The sequence below is a fragment of the Lathamus discolor genome, chromosome 1 (assembly GCF_037157495.1).
Source record: "Lathamus discolor isolate bLatDis1 chromosome 1, bLatDis1.hap1, whole genome shotgun sequence".
Taxonomy (NCBI): Eukaryota; Metazoa; Chordata; class Aves; order Psittaciformes; family Psittacidae; genus Lathamus; species Lathamus discolor.
In genome coordinates this window covers 13,076,611-13,093,793 of record NC_088884.1, presented here as the reverse complement: position 1 = coordinate 13,093,793, position 17,183 = coordinate 13,076,611, and the positions used below count along the sequence as shown (strand labels likewise).

The 17,183-nt window shown below is 37.8% G+C and overlaps 1 protein-coding gene across 1 annotated transcript in view; it reads left to right on the top strand.

Moving 5' to 3' along the window:
- CNTN1 (contactin 1) overlaps positions 1–17,183 on the top strand; it is a 250,194-nt gene that overhangs the window by 187,533 nt on the left and 45,478 nt on the right. The window contains exons 14-17 of the mRNA XM_065692968.1: positions 1,465–1,615; positions 2,093–2,220; positions 4,792–4,967; positions 15,497–15,617. Of these exons, the coding sequence (XP_065549040.1) occupies positions 1,465–1,615; positions 2,093–2,220; positions 4,792–4,967; positions 15,497–15,617 (576 nt within the window). The remainder of the gene's footprint in view (positions 1–1,464; positions 1,616–2,092; positions 2,221–4,791; positions 4,968–15,496; positions 15,618–17,183) is intronic.

The window sequence follows — 17,183 nt, the reverse complement described above, 5'->3', positions numbered from 1 at the left end:
TTTTGACAACAAACTGAGGAATCAAGTTTCCAATTTGCAGGAAATATTTGCTATATTATTTCTGATGTTTGCTTGCTGGTGTTACCTCTCAAAGGAACTGATGGAGCAGAACTTACATGAAGCACATAGAGTTACTGACTACCTTCTCAAGCTTGCAAAACTTGAGGAGTATTTTCTTTTTTGCTTGTCTATGTCCTCTCCTCTGTGGGTAAAATATGCTTTTTTAAAGCCATGTTGTCAGTCAGCAAGCCTTTAAAGCTCTTCCTCTTCACTCTACCTTTTGCTTTTGCTTTCTACAGTCTGCTATGACCAGCTGCAATGGTTGCGTGCAATATAGCTGTTCCATTTGATAGCTGGATGTAGTCATTAATCTATTGTTTTCCTAAAGAGCATACTATTGAAAGTTAGACTTTCACATCCAGAGTCCTCAGGCTTAAAACAATTTCTGGCAAATGTCATTAGAGCAGGCATAATGGCTGTATGATATGGCTTTCCTAGGAGATTTCCTTGCAAAAGTTACCCTGGGTTCTTTCCATCTCATGCTTGCCTTCAGACTTTCCCAAGAGCTAAACTATTCTTGTCTTCCCCAACCCACTGCACAATACTTTGTCCATTGCTGTTCTTCCATTACTAGGTACTCACTACCAGCCTGAATTACCCAGAAATCAGCACCTGATGCTCGTTTGCAAAATTCAGTGTTTTTAAGGTGTGGATGTTTTTCAGAGGGTTTTTTTTTTTTTCAGGATGTTATCAGAGTTTTTCTCTGTACTGCTGTAATGAACTTATAGCCCTGTTTCTTTAAGCTGTGTACATTTGATGAAATGCAAAATAATTAAAAGCATTTTGGTTTTTATTTGGTTACAAGTAAAGAGAAAGTGAGTAAACAAAGATCTAACCTCAGTATGTAAGAGCGGTGCTTGTTGCACTCACATCTCATTCCTCTTGTAAATCTGAGACTGCACCTAAGGCAAGTCAGTCAAACAGAAAACTACAAAGAGGAGGAAGGGTACAACCTTAATGTTGCTAGAGGGGGGGGTTAAAATCACTGAAAAGTAAAACAAACTATTCTTTGAAAATATGATCGAATGAGCCACTTTATGCCGAAATTGATCTCCAAGAATCTAAATTTTATTAGGACTGATCAAAAGGCATCTGAAAAGGAGGAACTTTATATTGATTTTGGCGGACTTTGATCCTGTTAGATTAAACTTAGATGGAAGTCCAGAAGTCAATAGAAAGAAACTGCTAGCGTAACATAACATATAGCTACACAATGATTTTTCCTATTTTAGATCAGCATCTATTTCTCGGGACATCTTTTATCATTACTATTTTTCTTACTGATCTGAATAATGGACATATGCATACAATTCAATAGTTTAGTCCTTTACTTCATGTTGCAAGCATATTGTATTTTGCAGAAAAATCACTAACAGCAATGCTTTTGTTAATTTTTGCTTTCAGCTTCACCTCCTACTTTTGAATTGAACCCTATGAAGAAGAAAATCCTAGCAGCTAAAGGGGGTCGTGTAATCATTGAATGCAAGCCCAAAGCTGCTCCTAAGCCAAAATTCTCCTGGAGCAAAGGAACAGAACTACTTGTAAACGGGAGCCGGTTAGTATTGACTGTTAGGAGACACTGTGAGTCTTAAAAATGCTGCCTTATGTTTGTATTTATCCCGTAGGCTAGTTCTCACTTTTGCAGACTTCAGGAGCAGGAGACTGTGTAATTTTAGGAGAACAACCTGCCAGAATATTTCAGCCAATGTGGATCCAAATAGCTAGAGGGGTATCCAACTGTTCAGTGCTGTTCACATTTCAGAATTGAATGGTATCACAAAACTGTAAGAAAACTATTAGGATGACTACACATAAATGAAAGTACATTCTCTGGCTCCAGCAGAGGCACCTAATCATGCCACAGTCTAATAACAGTGTTTTCTATAACAGTGTTTATAAATGCAGTATTTAGATGTGAGCTTCCAACAGACATCTGTGGTTTGTTCTTTCACTTGCTACTATTCTACTGAAAGTACTCCTTTCTGATATAAGACCTAATTTCTCGTGATGTATTTTTTTACACTTTCAATAGCATACGTATCTGGGATGACGGGAGCCTGGAAATTATCAATATCACAAAGCTGGATGAAGGTCGCTACACTTGCTTTGCAGAAAACAACCGAGGAAAAGCTAATAGCACTGGTGTTCTGGAAATGACAGGTAAACCTGTCAAATGTTTTGGGTTTTTTTTGGGTAGAATCACTAATTTTTGTTCCAGCACTTGCAAACCATTTTCTATCTTTTTAATTTAATTGTTCATTAAATAATGATGGTTTAAAAACATATTGCTCAGTAGAAACAGAGTATGTTTGCACTAGTCCTGAGACAGTATCTCAGTTTTCAAGGTTGATTTTTCCATTAGAGATTATTAAATCTGATCTGTTAAATTGACACATTTTAATGTATTCATTAAAACTGATAGCTTAGCACTTAGACTAAGGTGTGATTCTGGGGCCATGACTCAGACAGAAATGACACTCTTACTGACATTCCTTAATTTTTCTTTTCTGTTTTTCTTGGTGGAGTAAGCAAGTTTGAGAGAGCATTTCAGTTAAAGAAGCATGAGTTAAATTGGTGCAATAGGGATACACAGCCGTATGACTGCACTACTAAATTCCCTTCTTTTACGGGCACTAAATTATCTTCTTTTACAGGTATTAGTATTTACTGGTGGAGTACTGATATCCTTAATTGTATATTTTAAACCTGATATCAAATAAATAAATAGCTGTAGAATACAGACAGGAAAGATGACATTCATGAATAGCTATGTCTGTAAGGTATCACTCATAGTAGAAGAATAATTTATCAAATACATTTTTTAATATTTGTTCCAGAAATCATGCTAGATGTGACAGCTCAATGCCACAATATTGATACTAATGTAAGAATTAATCTATATTATCAGATCATATGAAAACATTTTTCTGTTTGATTTATACCAAATTTATTGTACCAAATTAATTGTAAGACTTTTATTTTGCTTAATCAGATTTGATTAATAATTGCTGTTACTTTTTATCATCCTTTTCAGCTTTATACATCTTAATATTGCCTTCAGGCATTTAATTGTTTTGAAAGATTGTGTAAAATATCTAGCCCCTTAATAACTCTATCATACCTTCTAAAGTCATTTGCTTACTAAATTCACACAGTGAAACACAAACCGTATGTTTATAAACCTTATAAACTTAGATATGCAAAATTTTAAAGGTTTGGAGAATTCTGCTCCAATTCATCTAGAAAGACAAACCAAAAGGCTATGACATCTCCCTTGCATCACAGCAGAAACAGAAAGGGTCGGACGACGTAATTCAAATTTATTTTCACATTGTGGAGAATGATAAGAGTTGACAAAGAATGCTTTGAAGATGATATTCCTGAGAATTGTGTGGCCCATAAAACTTCTCAGACATTGTGCATGACTACAGGAGTTTTAACAGTGAAATATGAAGCTGACAGGCACTGCAAATCTGATGGGTTTTCCCACACGCTGTTTGTTCACTGCCACAGGACTGGTAGAATACTTTGTGCAAATATTTAGAACATCACTGATGGCAGAACCAAACGCTGAACATACGGGCACAGCACTAGAGTGAAGCACTTATGCTAAGCATGCATCCATAGCTAAGACTTTAAAGATCAGATCTTAAGAAGTTGCTCCAATGCACTATGAGATGCTCCATTCTGTAAAAGCCAGTAGTTGTGCCATCTTCATAGCCTCTGTATTAAGCAGGTTTTACATTACTTGCATACAGGAAAGTTTCTCTCAAAGGCAGGTTGACAAGTAACATTGGGTTTATTGAGGATTTTTTGCTGTTCTCTGTATTATGAAGTGTAGTGTGCTCCTTGGAGCGTGCTCAAACCTAGGTCTTAGCTAGTAGCAATAGCTTTTTCTTTTTCTTTTGGCTATTGTCTTCCAGGTTTTGGTACTCTATTCCCACTCTCATACTAGTGGGAAAGTTATATGTCATGGCATAAGGAAGATAATCTGAGGCTTTTTGTTTTATAATAAGAATTGAAAGAAAAGCAACAGGTCTCACTTATCCAGTGAGACCTTTCCAGAACAGTGTTGTTAATTTGCCATATGAGATTGATGAATGCACCAAGATCTCTAGCAAGTGTCATGATATCTCTGCCTTTTTGTTTTCTTGTTTCTGTATCAGTATGTAACATTGCTGGAAGATACACAAATTTTTTCCTTTTGTTGTATTATTTTCTCTTCCTTTCCACATGTAGGAATTTGCAGTTTGTTATGCATCCATTCTATTGTTTCTCAGTAGATAAATTAAGATCTCAATCCCTGCAGTACTCCAACAGAAATCTGACTCAGCCTGACAACTGAGTAGAACTTTCCATTCGTTAGACAGATTTTAAAGCATAAGAAATATTATTAAAATAAGAAACACCACACAAGTCACAGAAGATTCATCATGTGTCTTCTTTCTACCTGAGTTACAGTCAATGAGTAAAAATAGCTTTAAATAGTCAGTAATGTGATTCAGAGACTGAAACAGGCAGTTTCAAAGGACAGAAGTTAGACATTTCAGTTGTAAAAAGTTTCCTTTGTTCTCTTTATTTTGGTCCTTTGAAATGTGGCTGCATGAATAACATGTAAAGTAGACTTTGAGGGAGCGGTTGTATATATAATCAAACGACTATGGAGCTGAGCTTGCATTTGGATAAACATTTATTTATTGGAATTTTCCGTGTTTGCTGTTAACTTCACAGAAGCTACAAGGATTACTTTAGCTCCATTGAATGTTGATGTCACCGTTGGAGAGAATGCTACCATGCAGTGCATTGCATCCCATGATCCCACATTAGACCTGACATTTATTTGGTCTCTAAATGGCTTTGTAATAGATTTTGAGAAAGAGCACGAACATTATGAAAGGAATGTCATGGTAAGATACTATAGATCCTTATCTAATATGTGAAAGCCTAGGGTTTTTTATTGTGAATAGCTGTCTTTTCTGTTTTACTTTTTCTATTGTGTTGGTTCAGGTATAGAAAGATGCGGTAGGCTAAGAACATGAAATAAAATCACAGTTTAGACCTTTTACAGACATGTAGACACTTGCAGGTAGATACCTGAAATAAGGTATCTAAATTGACATAAGTATTTTGGTACCTCAGTTACATCCCAGTGAAAAAAACTGGTAAGTTGGTAGCCTTATCATAAACAGGGTACAAATTATCTTGGAAGTGTGTGCATATGCATTCACTTTTCCTTACTCATGTTTTTCTCATCAACAGTTCTGGCATTTGGCACAAAACCGGGCCAGATGGTGGGTAGGAGTCAAACAGTCTGTAAACACTGAGCAAGAAGAGTTAGTGTGAAGGCTAAACAAGTTAATACAAAGCCAATAATTTTGGCATATAGAAAGCGGAATCATAAATCTTTCATGCTTGCATGTGTGGTTATCTCTTTACAGTCTTCTATCAGGATTATTCAAAATTACTACCTTGATTAGAAAACCCTTCTTGTTACATGTATTCAAAAGCTGACTTATCTAATATTCAACAATAACCTCAGAGTGGTTACCCACATATATATGTATTTATTCTGTTATTCTGGGTTTAAATGATACAAAAATCCTCAATATAGATACTTTTGGAGTTTGTGCTACCAAGAGTAGCTGTGAAGGTGGAGAGAAAATATTGCTAATGGTACCTGTAGTGTCTGGGAACACCAGGTACCATATTCAGTTTCAGCTCTGTGTTCACAATGATGTACCGTGTAACAGTGCTTCCTGCAGAGTATTTCTCTTAAGCTGGAAATATTTAATTTTCCATGGAGATTCTTTCTCTCTTTCTTTTTCAATATCTGTTTATCTCTTTGAGATGTTTCAAGCAGAACTGGTTTAGACTGGTTTGAAGCAAACCAGTCCTTTGGGCAGTCAGCCTGCTCTGTTGATGAGTTGTAAACCTCCCTGTGAAGTCACACTGCACTCTTCCAGTGAGAGACAAGTCCTTGTCAGACAAGCCAGCAGAAGTGCACTAAGATCAGCTGAAAAACATTGAAACCTAAAGACATAAATCACTTTGTGCCATAAATTTCTCCAAAGTTTATGTCCAAACTCAGCAGCAGGGTACTAAGCAGTTTACAGTGTTGTGTTGTTTCAGGAATTACAAAATCTATAGATCTTCACTAATACACTGGGATCTTTCAAAACATTTTCTGCAAGTGGCTGTTAAGCTGCACTTTTGATAGGTTTATATCTGCCCTTTGGTACTAATCAATGCATAAGACTTTCTTGAAAAAGCTTGACTCGTGTCCTAATGGCATTAGTTTGTCCTTAGATAAGGGACTTTCTCTGTCACAAATTGAACAAAAGTTTTTATATCACTGACATACACTTTTGGGTCTTCCTCTTAATAATGAAAATAAAAATGAAATTGGATTTTTTTCTTTTAGGGGAAATTAATTCTGAAACGTAATACCAATTTTATGGCACTATCAAAGCACTTCAAATGACCAAATATGGGCCAAATAAGGGCCTTAGCAAGTGTGCAAGGTGTCATTTTCTGTGAAGATTGACTTAATACTTAGTTTCCTGGCCACTTGTTTCATCTCCCAGATAGCCAGTGGTCCTAGATCTCTTGGCCCCAAATTCTGATTAACTCCACAATATTTTAGACACCTTATTGGACTGCTTTGTTTCAAAACCAAATTAGTCTAGCTTTGCCTGGTCTCTACAGACCTTCCATAGTCTGCAGTGGGAGAGAAAGAGGTGGTTTACTTCATGTGGGTGTTGAATCTCAGGCTGGATGATTTCTTCTTTCAAAAGATTCTAGATTCCATAGGATGCAGAAGTAGCTGAAGAGGTACTAACTCTTAATTCACTTAGACAGTTAAAGTTAAGTAGGTTAGATCCAAACACCAAGTAATCGTTGTGTAACTCTGTCTTCATACACGTATTTCTTAATTTGGTGTGTTCCTTTTGCACTTGATCGGTAGCAGTAGAAGTTATTTTAGTAGGGGCAGATTCCTGTTTTGCATTCCTAAGCCTGATTTTGGGGCTTTCAAATGCAAAGCAAGTACAGATCATCTCTGTTTCTTCTCCACAGGCAGCTCAGTCTTTCTCAGCCAGGAGAAAAGGGACAGTAGGACTGCATGTGAGGTCTAGAATTGCTATTTGTAGTTATTTGTGGATTCAGCACTGAAGTAATAACAAATGCAGAATTTTTAAACAGCTTCAACAAATACAATAAAAATGTTCATGTAGGATGTAATCAAGAGGAATATGCATTTCCAGTATTTCTGTTTCATTGATTTAGTATTGTATTATTTTAGTATTGTATTATTTTAGTATTGTATTATCTTGCATTAAGGGTTTTCCTCCTTCACATGCTAGCAAAGGGATTTTCTCCTGCCTACCCTTTCTCTCTGGTAGTTCTGAGCTCAAGTCACTGGGTGGCAGGTTTGCTCAGGCTTTCTTGGGCGCAAAGTGGTAAGCTGTTGTGCATTCGACAGCAGCAGCCCCAGCTCCTGTGCTGAAGCAGTGCAGTCCCATGCTGCTACCCAAGCCTTCTCAAACAGAAAAGACAAAAATTACTCCATCATGAACTCCATCATGAGTTACTGTTGTGTGTGCGCTCTGTGCTATAATTTCCTGTTGGTGAGGGATCCTTGTCTGTCTTCCTGATAATATCACTATTAATTTTGACAGCGTAGATCAACATGCTGAAAATTGAAACAGCCACAGTATTTAGTTCTCAAAATAATACTAATATTGTTGTCACATACACATAATGGAATGCTAATGAAATTCAGGTAAATACCTGCGTAAGTCTTCTTTCTTTAAACGGAAGCTTTTGTATCTCCATCATTGCTGAAGGCAAAACTAATTTGCATTACATTAGTACTAAAACTCATTCATCAAAAGAACATTTGTCAGTGCCATTTTTGTTTCCTGTGACAGTGATATTTAAAATGAAAAATATATGTATGAATTGGTTAGCTTTCAAAAAGTTAAATTGAGTCTTCAAAATCTGACTATTAAAATTGATTGCTTTTGATTTATGTGTGGTTGTTCCTGTAATTTTTTGATTGAGGAACTAAACATTAACACATCCTTTCAAGCCTTGTAGAGATACAGCATTTCAAGTAATCTAGAAAAGCTCTAATGTTTGGTCATTTGTTATTTATAGATCTGCTTTTTGTCATGTATATTTAAAGATTGAAAAGCAGACTTTTAATATATTTTTTTAAAAAATATACACTATCCAACTAAGTATTTTCTTTTACGTTTATTACAAAAAATATCTTTAAAATGTGAAGGGGTGATTTTTTTAATATACTTTTTGAGCTCTGCAAGTCCATTTATATGGATAGTCAGGAAGCGAAACTCCATAATTTAACAGGCTCAGATCAGAAACTTGTACATAAGCTTAGGAAGAGTACAAATGTAGGTTCTAATAGTCTTAGTCACATATAGACATGCATACGCTTTAAAATGCTTTCCATACCATCAATATTCCTGTGTTTGCTGCACTATTTATTAGTTGTCTTAAACAGTATCAGTGAACCTGAAAACCTGATATTTTTCTCACCACTTTAATAAGTTAAATTAAATTGCCATATAATGGTTCTGGAACTTGCCTAATTGCAAATAACTTTCTTTTATATGAATTAAAGAAAGAGGAAGTTTTGGTGGAAAAATACAATAAGGCTGGAGGTTGAGTTTTGTCATGGAGACAATTGACTTGCTGCTTGCTCACATTTTCTCATACTAGTAATGACATTATCAAGAAAACTTGATGAAAAACTGGTTTTGGGTGCCCAAGACTCATTCACACCTGACAAAATTCAGGCCTGTATTACCCTATCATGTAATTTCTGGATCATTTAAAGCATCTCACTGGAGTGGTTTGAAAGTCCTGTTCTTGGCATCTAGTGCTGTTTTTACACCCCACAGAAGGTAATATCCTTATTTTTACATCAGATAGCTTTGACGCTTAGTGCTGTTTCGAGATCATAGTTTATCAGAAAAAGTATTCCATGGAGCCCCACTCGATATGTTGAGTTCCCCTCTCCTCTGCAGAAAGAAAATAAAGCCAGCAAAATGCAGAGTTCCAAAATGGTAGGCACAAAATTGAAGTGACCAAGACTATTTCTAGGAGAAACTTACAGCTCGATCCTTTCTTAACATTTTAATTTTGGGGGTTTTTTTTAATGGTGAGAATTTTGGAGTTTCTTAAGATTTTTTGCATGTCAAAGATTCTTGGTTTCTATTGTTTAGTACTTGAGATTTGTTATGAAATTTACATCTTACATATTAAGATATTGAAAAGTAGAAAGCACTAATTCTGTTCCTATTATAAAAGAAGAAGAATCAAGTATCCAAGATACTGAACAGAACTGGCCCCAGTAGTGAGCCCTGGGGAGCTGCAGTTGTGACTGGCCACCAGCTGGATTTAATCCATTCACTACCATTCTTTGGTCATGGCCTTCCAGCAGGTTTTTGACCCAGTGAGCAGTATGCCCATCCAAGCCATAAGCAGCCAGTTTCTCCAGGAGGATGATGTGGGAAACAGTGTCAAAGTCTTTACTAAAGTCTAGGTAGACAAAAAAAAGAGTCCCAGGACTCTTTAAAGCCACTGTCTCAATATGTTTTTTCCAGTGCCTTGATGTATTAGGAAGACACTTCAGACATGAGTGAATTAGAAGTCACATGTTTGGCCAGGCTTGGGTAAAATTTGGAGGCAAGGTCCTAATAATAACGTGGTGAGCATGGAATGAGAAGGCTGGAGTCAGTGGTTAAGAGCAAGGAGGGGAAGGAAAGCAGAAGGCATAGCACTGAGGGTGAAACCAACAAACGGATAGCTCTGACAGAAGCCCTTGAAGAAATCTGTTATTAATCCAGTGCTATTTCCAGCACAAAGAAATGTAGAGGATCAAGATATGCCGACTGGCAGTGTTCAAGGCCAGGTTGGATGAAGCCTTGTGTGGGATGGTTTAGTGTGAGGCGTCCCTGCCCATGGCAGGGGGGTTGGAACTAGATGATCTTGAGGTCCTTTCCAACCCTAACTATTCTATGATTCTATGATTCTGTGACTTCTGTGCAAGAATTAAAAAAATACACTGAAAAACCAGTTGATTGTACATTTATGTGCTTGTGCAACTTCACAAACTCCCAAATCCAAGTACCATCGCTAGTTAGCTAATAGGAGCTGAGAAAAACAGCTCTGAGCAGTGCTCAGAGAAATGTAGTTTACAGTGTATTGTGATTTTTTGTTATCAGCTTTAAAGTTGTAATCCATGAGTATAAGTGAACAAATACCTAGGCTTTTCTGCTGTTGGAAATAACAGGGCAAATTCCCACAGGGGTGCTGGTACAAAGCACAGTGTCCTCAGGCATTCTCAGTGGTATGCTGAATGGAGATGAATAATATGTTTGTTGGAAACATTTCCCAGTCTGCATTTCAGGGGTAGAATTAGCACTGTACTTCCTTTACATATAAATATAGTTCACTGAAGGAAGAGATTCTTCAGTGGGAAGGACTGTGTCATCATTATCCTGCTGGGGTTTTTATTTACCCATAACTTTTATGCCAGCTATGGTTTATAAAATAGTGAGGTAAGCTTTCCTGTGAATAAGATTGAGACAATAGAGCTGCACTGGTGGTGTCGTCCCCATGTCATCTCTGATGTCAATATCAAGAAAACAGCTATAATTCCATTTACATTACCATTTGTAAACAGCTATTGGGTTATCTGTTCCAGTTGGTTCTACCACATAACAGATCCTCTACTGGCAAGAACAAAACAACTCACATGAACTCAGTAAAGAGTTAAACAATTTTTAGGTACAGGTAATAGAAAAAGATGTTTTAAGTTATTGCTAGCTTTGAATAAGCTGGTCTCATCACCAAGAATCCCATCTCTTCCACATTACTTCTTACTATTTCTCTTATGATCTTACCTCTACTGTGTATAAACATCTCCGAAGCTGAGACATTAATTTTCAAATCTGAATTTAAAAAAAAAAAAGACTATCTCTGCTTACCAGGTTCTATTTCTGCCAAGTTAATTTCATTATTATAAAGAACTTGTTAGCTTCATACTAACATGAGTTCCTTTATTGTTGCTGAGATCCCAAAAGACGCGGATACTGCTTTTAGTCAGAAGTCTGTATTCATGTAAATTATTTTTGATCACACAGGGGCATATTCTGATGGTTTTCAATAATTTAGTGCACTGGCAAAGGTGATAGTCAAAAGAGAGCAATGAATCTCAGAAACAGGTCATACAATTCTATTTTTTACATCAGTATTAAAGCGTAAATATAGGGCTCATATGATGAAAGTCTTTGCTTGAAACTTTGTAAATAACTGGGTGGTGAACCACAGATAGATACCCTTGGAACATCCCTGAGTATTGCTATCACTATTTCCAGTCTGTGATTCAGTTTTCTCTGAGTTAAGGAAGGCATTTTTAAACTTTGGCAAGCTGAGGTTTTTGAATGAAAACATACAGTGCATTCATATCTAATTTGTGGACAGAACTTGCTGATGCCCATGTTCTTTATTTGCTTTGTCAGCTCTTCTTTTGCCACCAAGAACTTAGGCTTCTTCTGAGTTATGGAAAGCTTCATCACCAACTGCATAAAACCTTGCTCCAGGAGAGCTTCTTAGCCAACAAGATACAGTACCATATTTGTGGGTTGATGATTTTTAAATTATGTTACATTTTTCCATCTGTTTTGCATCATTTAGATTTTCAAGACCAGCTTCCCGTAAGGAAATAAATGTTAGAGCACATATATGAGCTCATCATTAATAAATAAAGTATTTTAATTAGAGTGCTAACATAGGGATTAATGAGTACTAAGTCTATTAAAAATTTGTAATCGTTTGTTATTGAATTAATAATGTGATTATGAGAATTCCAAGTTTATGTAGTTTTTCTAAACCCTATTGCTTTACCCAGCGTTTGCTTACATTTATTTGCAGATGAAAGTGCAAGCGATGATCAGAGATTCACAGGCAGTGTGTTCTTTCTAGGATGACATTTACTGTTAATGAACTAAAGCTTTATACAGCAGTCAAATAGAATCATAGAATAGTTAGGGTTGGAAAGGACCTTAAGATCATCTAGTTACAACCCCCCCTGCCATGGGCAGGGACACCTCACACTAAACCATGTCACCCAAGGCTCTGTCCAACCTGCCCTTGAACACTGCCACCGATGGAGCATTCACAACCCCCCTGGGCAACCCATTCCAGTGCCTCACCATCCTAACAGGAAAGAATTTCCTCCTTATATCCAATCTAAACTTCCCCTGTTTAAGTTTTAACCCTTTACCCCTTGTCCTATCACTACAGTCCCTGATGAAGAGTCCCTCCCCAGCATCCCTATAGCCCCCCTTCAGGTACTGGAAGGCTGCTATGAGGTCTCCACGCAGCCTTCTCTTCTCCAGGCTGAACAGCCCCAACTTCCTCAGCCTGTCTTCATATGGGAGGTGCTCCAGTCCCCTGATCATCCTCGTGGCCTCCTCTGGACTTGTTCCAACAGTTCCATGTTCTTTTTATGTTGAGGACACCAGAACTGCACACAATAGTCCAAGTGAGGTCTCACAAATAGAAAACTCTTTGTCTTTTTTATTAAAACCAAAACCTAAAAGAAAAAAAAAAAAACAAATTGAAAAACCCCCACAGGAACTGAAAACTCAAGGAGTTTCAACTTCTGCAGTTTCTTTATCGTAATTTTTCAGAGGGTAGATGAGCAGGTAGGCGTCCTCTCTGCTCCTGTAGAAGTATTGACGCTCACACTGATTTTTCTTCCTGAAAGCCATTGACAGCAAAAGGCAGCACAGTAGAGAAAAAAGGCTTGTATGTGGTTAGTCAGGCAGCCAGTCACTGTTCCCTTATGCAGTAATCCCTACTGATTTTCAAAGGATGCTGTCCTTGAAGGCAGTCCCCCTGAGGTTCCATGAATAAACTGAGGGACACCTGCACAGAAATGCCTCTGCTGCAGACTCACCTCATCTCTGCATCCTGCCTGCACTTTGGCAAATTAGATAAAAGCCCTGACATGTGACAGTCTTGAGTGTGAAGTTTGAATATATATGTGTGTGTATATATATATATACATGAGCATAGTTTAATAATGTCTAATAGAGAAATGTTCAGAAATACATCAAGAGTAGTGGATTGTTCACTGATCCAACTAATCTGATCATTGCTAATAACACTTGTGTCACTCAAAAATTGAAAAGGTACAGGGTAACCTGCATTTCTGTCTGACCCTATTAAGGAAATTGGCTGAAGTATTGCTAGACAGAATTACATAGTTTCTTTCACATGTGCTTCATTCTCCTTTTATCCAATCACCGGTTTACCTCAGGAATTTCGTAAAGATTTGGATTCTTATGTTAACAAAAAAAAAAAAAAAAGTAAAAATTGGTGTTATCATATTTCAGTTTATGATGAAATTTTGTGCCAGCAGAATTTGAAGCTGGCATCCAAAATCCTTGCTGGAGCTTGGAAAGGAAAAGGATAGTTTTATCTGGTTATTTTCATCTCCCCTAAATATAGAGTCTCAACTGGCATTCTAGTTTCAGAACATTTGGAAAAGATATAACCTTACTTCCTCACCTCCCCCCCCTGCCCCGCACCTTCCAATCAGGGTACATAAACTGTATGACATAGCTTTATTTCATTTCTCCATAATGTCTAAATGCAGAGACACTAATTTCAGCCCATAATGTTTGAGATTGTATTGAAGGTCTTTGTTGTTACCTAGAAACTTTCATGATGGTAGCACTAGTTCTTACACAGATACTTGGCAATTTCCATTTTGCATCTGAATTCCTTTTGTTCCTGTGAAGGTTTCTCAGTGTTTGGGTTGTTTGGGTTTTTCTTAATTGTATTTCTGAACAATCTGCAGTGAATTAGGGAATCTGAATGTTGCCCCTTTTGGTATAGTGGGGTATACATCCATCTGTTAATCTTTTGTAGCATTTTGACTTATTTGAAAGTATTTGTCTGCAATAAAATCCAGGCTAGATAAGCAAAAACTTTCAAGTGCATTATTTTTAAACATTTTTATAAATGTCTTAATATAAAATGTGGTTTTCATTGAGAATAGCTGTGGCATATGTAATGCTCTCTGCTCTACTCCTTGTTTTACAGGTGTATACCTAGTTAATCGGTGGGTTCACAGAAGTGTCATAGGGCAGAAATATTTTATTCAGTTTGCTTATCTGTACAACCACAGGTAGAATCATAGAATCATAGAACAGTTAGGGTTGGAAAGGACCTCAAGATCATCTAGTTCCAACCCCCCTGCCATCGGCAGGGACACCTCACACTAAACCATCCAGGTAGCAGCAGATAGTACACCATCTGCAAACACAGCTATATATTTTCCTAGTAGTCCAGCATTATTGAAAAGTGTTGAGGAAGAATTAGGGTCTGTGATGGTGATGGTGATGAGTGTATGAGCCTAACTGAACAGTAAATTGCTTCCCTGAAGGTCCTGCTTCCATTTGCCAGGAAGCAGGTAGAGCTGAACCAGGGAAAAAGCATGACCTTCAGGGCAGGGGCCTCACCAGCAAGGTTAGCTATCCACACAGCAGGTCAGGACTGAGTGTGCCATGATGGGAGCTGTAGCTCTGGTGGGCCCTGCAAGGAAGCATTTCAGCTCCACAGCAGCTCCGCAGTGAGGATCGGCCCTCCCTGAGGCTTAACTTCAGTGCCGTCTGTGTGCACCTATCTCAGGTCACCAAAGGAAGGGGCCACCCTGGACTATGCTGTCTCAGCGCTGGCCCAGAGCCCCTGCAGCCCACCCTCCCAACATGGGGCTACAGCTGCTGTCATCAATCTGTGCATTACCAGCAGGGATGGTCTTTCCTCTAAGGAGCTGTGGCATGTGTTGAACATTATTGTTTGTTCACAGTTGCTGCATTTTAGTATCTCTGGTGCACGTTTATTTAGGCTGTGATTTTAGCCTCTCTGTGATAAAAACTTTCGTACTGGCTTAATGCTTGTAAAGGAGGAGCCAAACAGTATCCTGCTCTGTTAATAGGACTCCATGACATTATCGTACAAACATGCATAAAAAGGCAAGTAATGGTGCAGAAAATTCATCTGGCTGCTCTTTATGAAAAAATTCTTAATTAAATTTAATGTTCAGATATGGGCTTCACAAAGGAAAAGGGAGGAGTTGGCTTGTAAAAAAACGTTTACTAAGACATCTGGGTTTTGTCATGTTCGGTAAAGAACACAGCTCCTTGGGAAACAGGGTAATTTCAACAGCTGTTGTACAAATCAGGTGTATCTTTGAGGGTGATCTGTTCTCCAGGTAAGCACTTGCTTTTTGGAAATAGCAGCCAGTGTATTATCAGCTGGGAGGAATGTGTAGACAGGTATCACACTGGTGTACAGAGATGTTTACCAGCCTCACTAAGTGCTTTTTTTGTGACAGATTAAATCCAATGGTGAGCTGCTCATTAAAAATGTTCAGCTGCGGCATGCAGGGAGGTACACGTGCACTGCTCAGACCATTGTGGACAACTCCTCAGCTTCAGCTGACCTTGTGGTAAGAGGTAAGGTTCTCCAGGTAGCACAGAAATGTGGCTGGTTTTCACCGGGACAGGCAGTGCTTCTGGTTGTTTAGAATGTTGTTTCTCACCATAAAATGAAAAATTAAAATGGGGAGTGCATGAACATGCAAAATCCTTGAAGTCTACTCTGGGCACTGATTCTATTCCAGATGTTTAGAGGTCTGACTGAACACGTTTTCCTGAAAAGCAATACATATTTTTTATTATTAATATTTCCCTTATGTTGCAGTAATTTTTAGACAGTTTAATTTGATCTTCATTATTAGAAAATTATTTTAAGTATCATTTCAATGTATCCACTCTATAATATTTTTAAGAAGTCACTTCTTTTTTCCCATAAAGCTTTATGGATTAAATTATTGTGTATAATGGTAGACCTACATTAAAAGGATTCCTAGTTTTGAAATGACAGAAACCAGGACATTTGGGGTTAAGGTTACCACTCCATTATTAACTAATTCACATTTGTTAAGTGTTAATGTGGTCTCAAAACACTGTGCTTGTACATAGGGTATGTCCTGCACATCTGTTATGATTCGTGGTTTCAACAGCATGAGTTAATTCATGTCCTTTGGGTATTTTACTCTGTTTTGTGCCTCCAGGTACAGCAGGTTCTGAAGTGCTAATGCACTCTAATGCTGACAATTCAAAGCAGACATAGCTTGTACTTGGAGCCATGTTGTTGTCATGTTTTGCCCCATGTTTTGGTAATACCAAAGAGCTGTACAGCAGAATCAAGGCACAAGTGTAGCTTGTGCCTTGATTCTGAATCTGTCATCTGAGGATGTTGTGGATTTTCTGTATTTAATTTTTGCTGGGTCTTAACAGACAGTGAAATGTCATCAGTTTTGGATGAAATGTCAAAACAAATATGGAAGTGGTGATACTGGGAATACATCTACAAAGAAAAAGAGAAGGGCCTGTTCATGTGCCTTAGTATTATGTAAGCAATTCCTTTCAAAATAAAAAGAGAGATGAGATGTTATCAAGCTTCTGGTTCTTCCCCCAACCTGGTAATTATAATTAGAATCATTGTTCTGAGGTTATGTTTGAAGAAATTAACATTCATTTTATGCTCAACATTTGGATTTTAATACAATGAACACTGTTCTGCTTAACGCCGAGTAATTCTCACTGCCATTTTTGTCAGTGGAAGACTCAGCTCCTTACAAGGCAAACTTAAATATCTGATGAAATATGATAAAAGTTGCCATTATAGTTTCTCTGCATTTTTTGCAAGAAGCAACAGCAAAATATGAAAACACAGAGCATCTTGTCAATGAAGTATTAAAGGATAGCCAATGTTCATACAGGCACATGATGATACTTTGTCCACAAAACTATTTGTGTGACCTTAGAGTATTAACATTGCTCCTGTGTCCAGGAGACTTGCTAGTGATATTAGTACACTGAAGACTCTCAGGCCCCCAAGTGCCCCACCCAGCCTTAATGGCCATGGCCAGCCTCACCAGGACAACCATCCACACAGCTACCCATAGGCCCATGAGCCCAGTTAAGCTGAGCCCTGGACCTTCAGCCCTGGCTGGA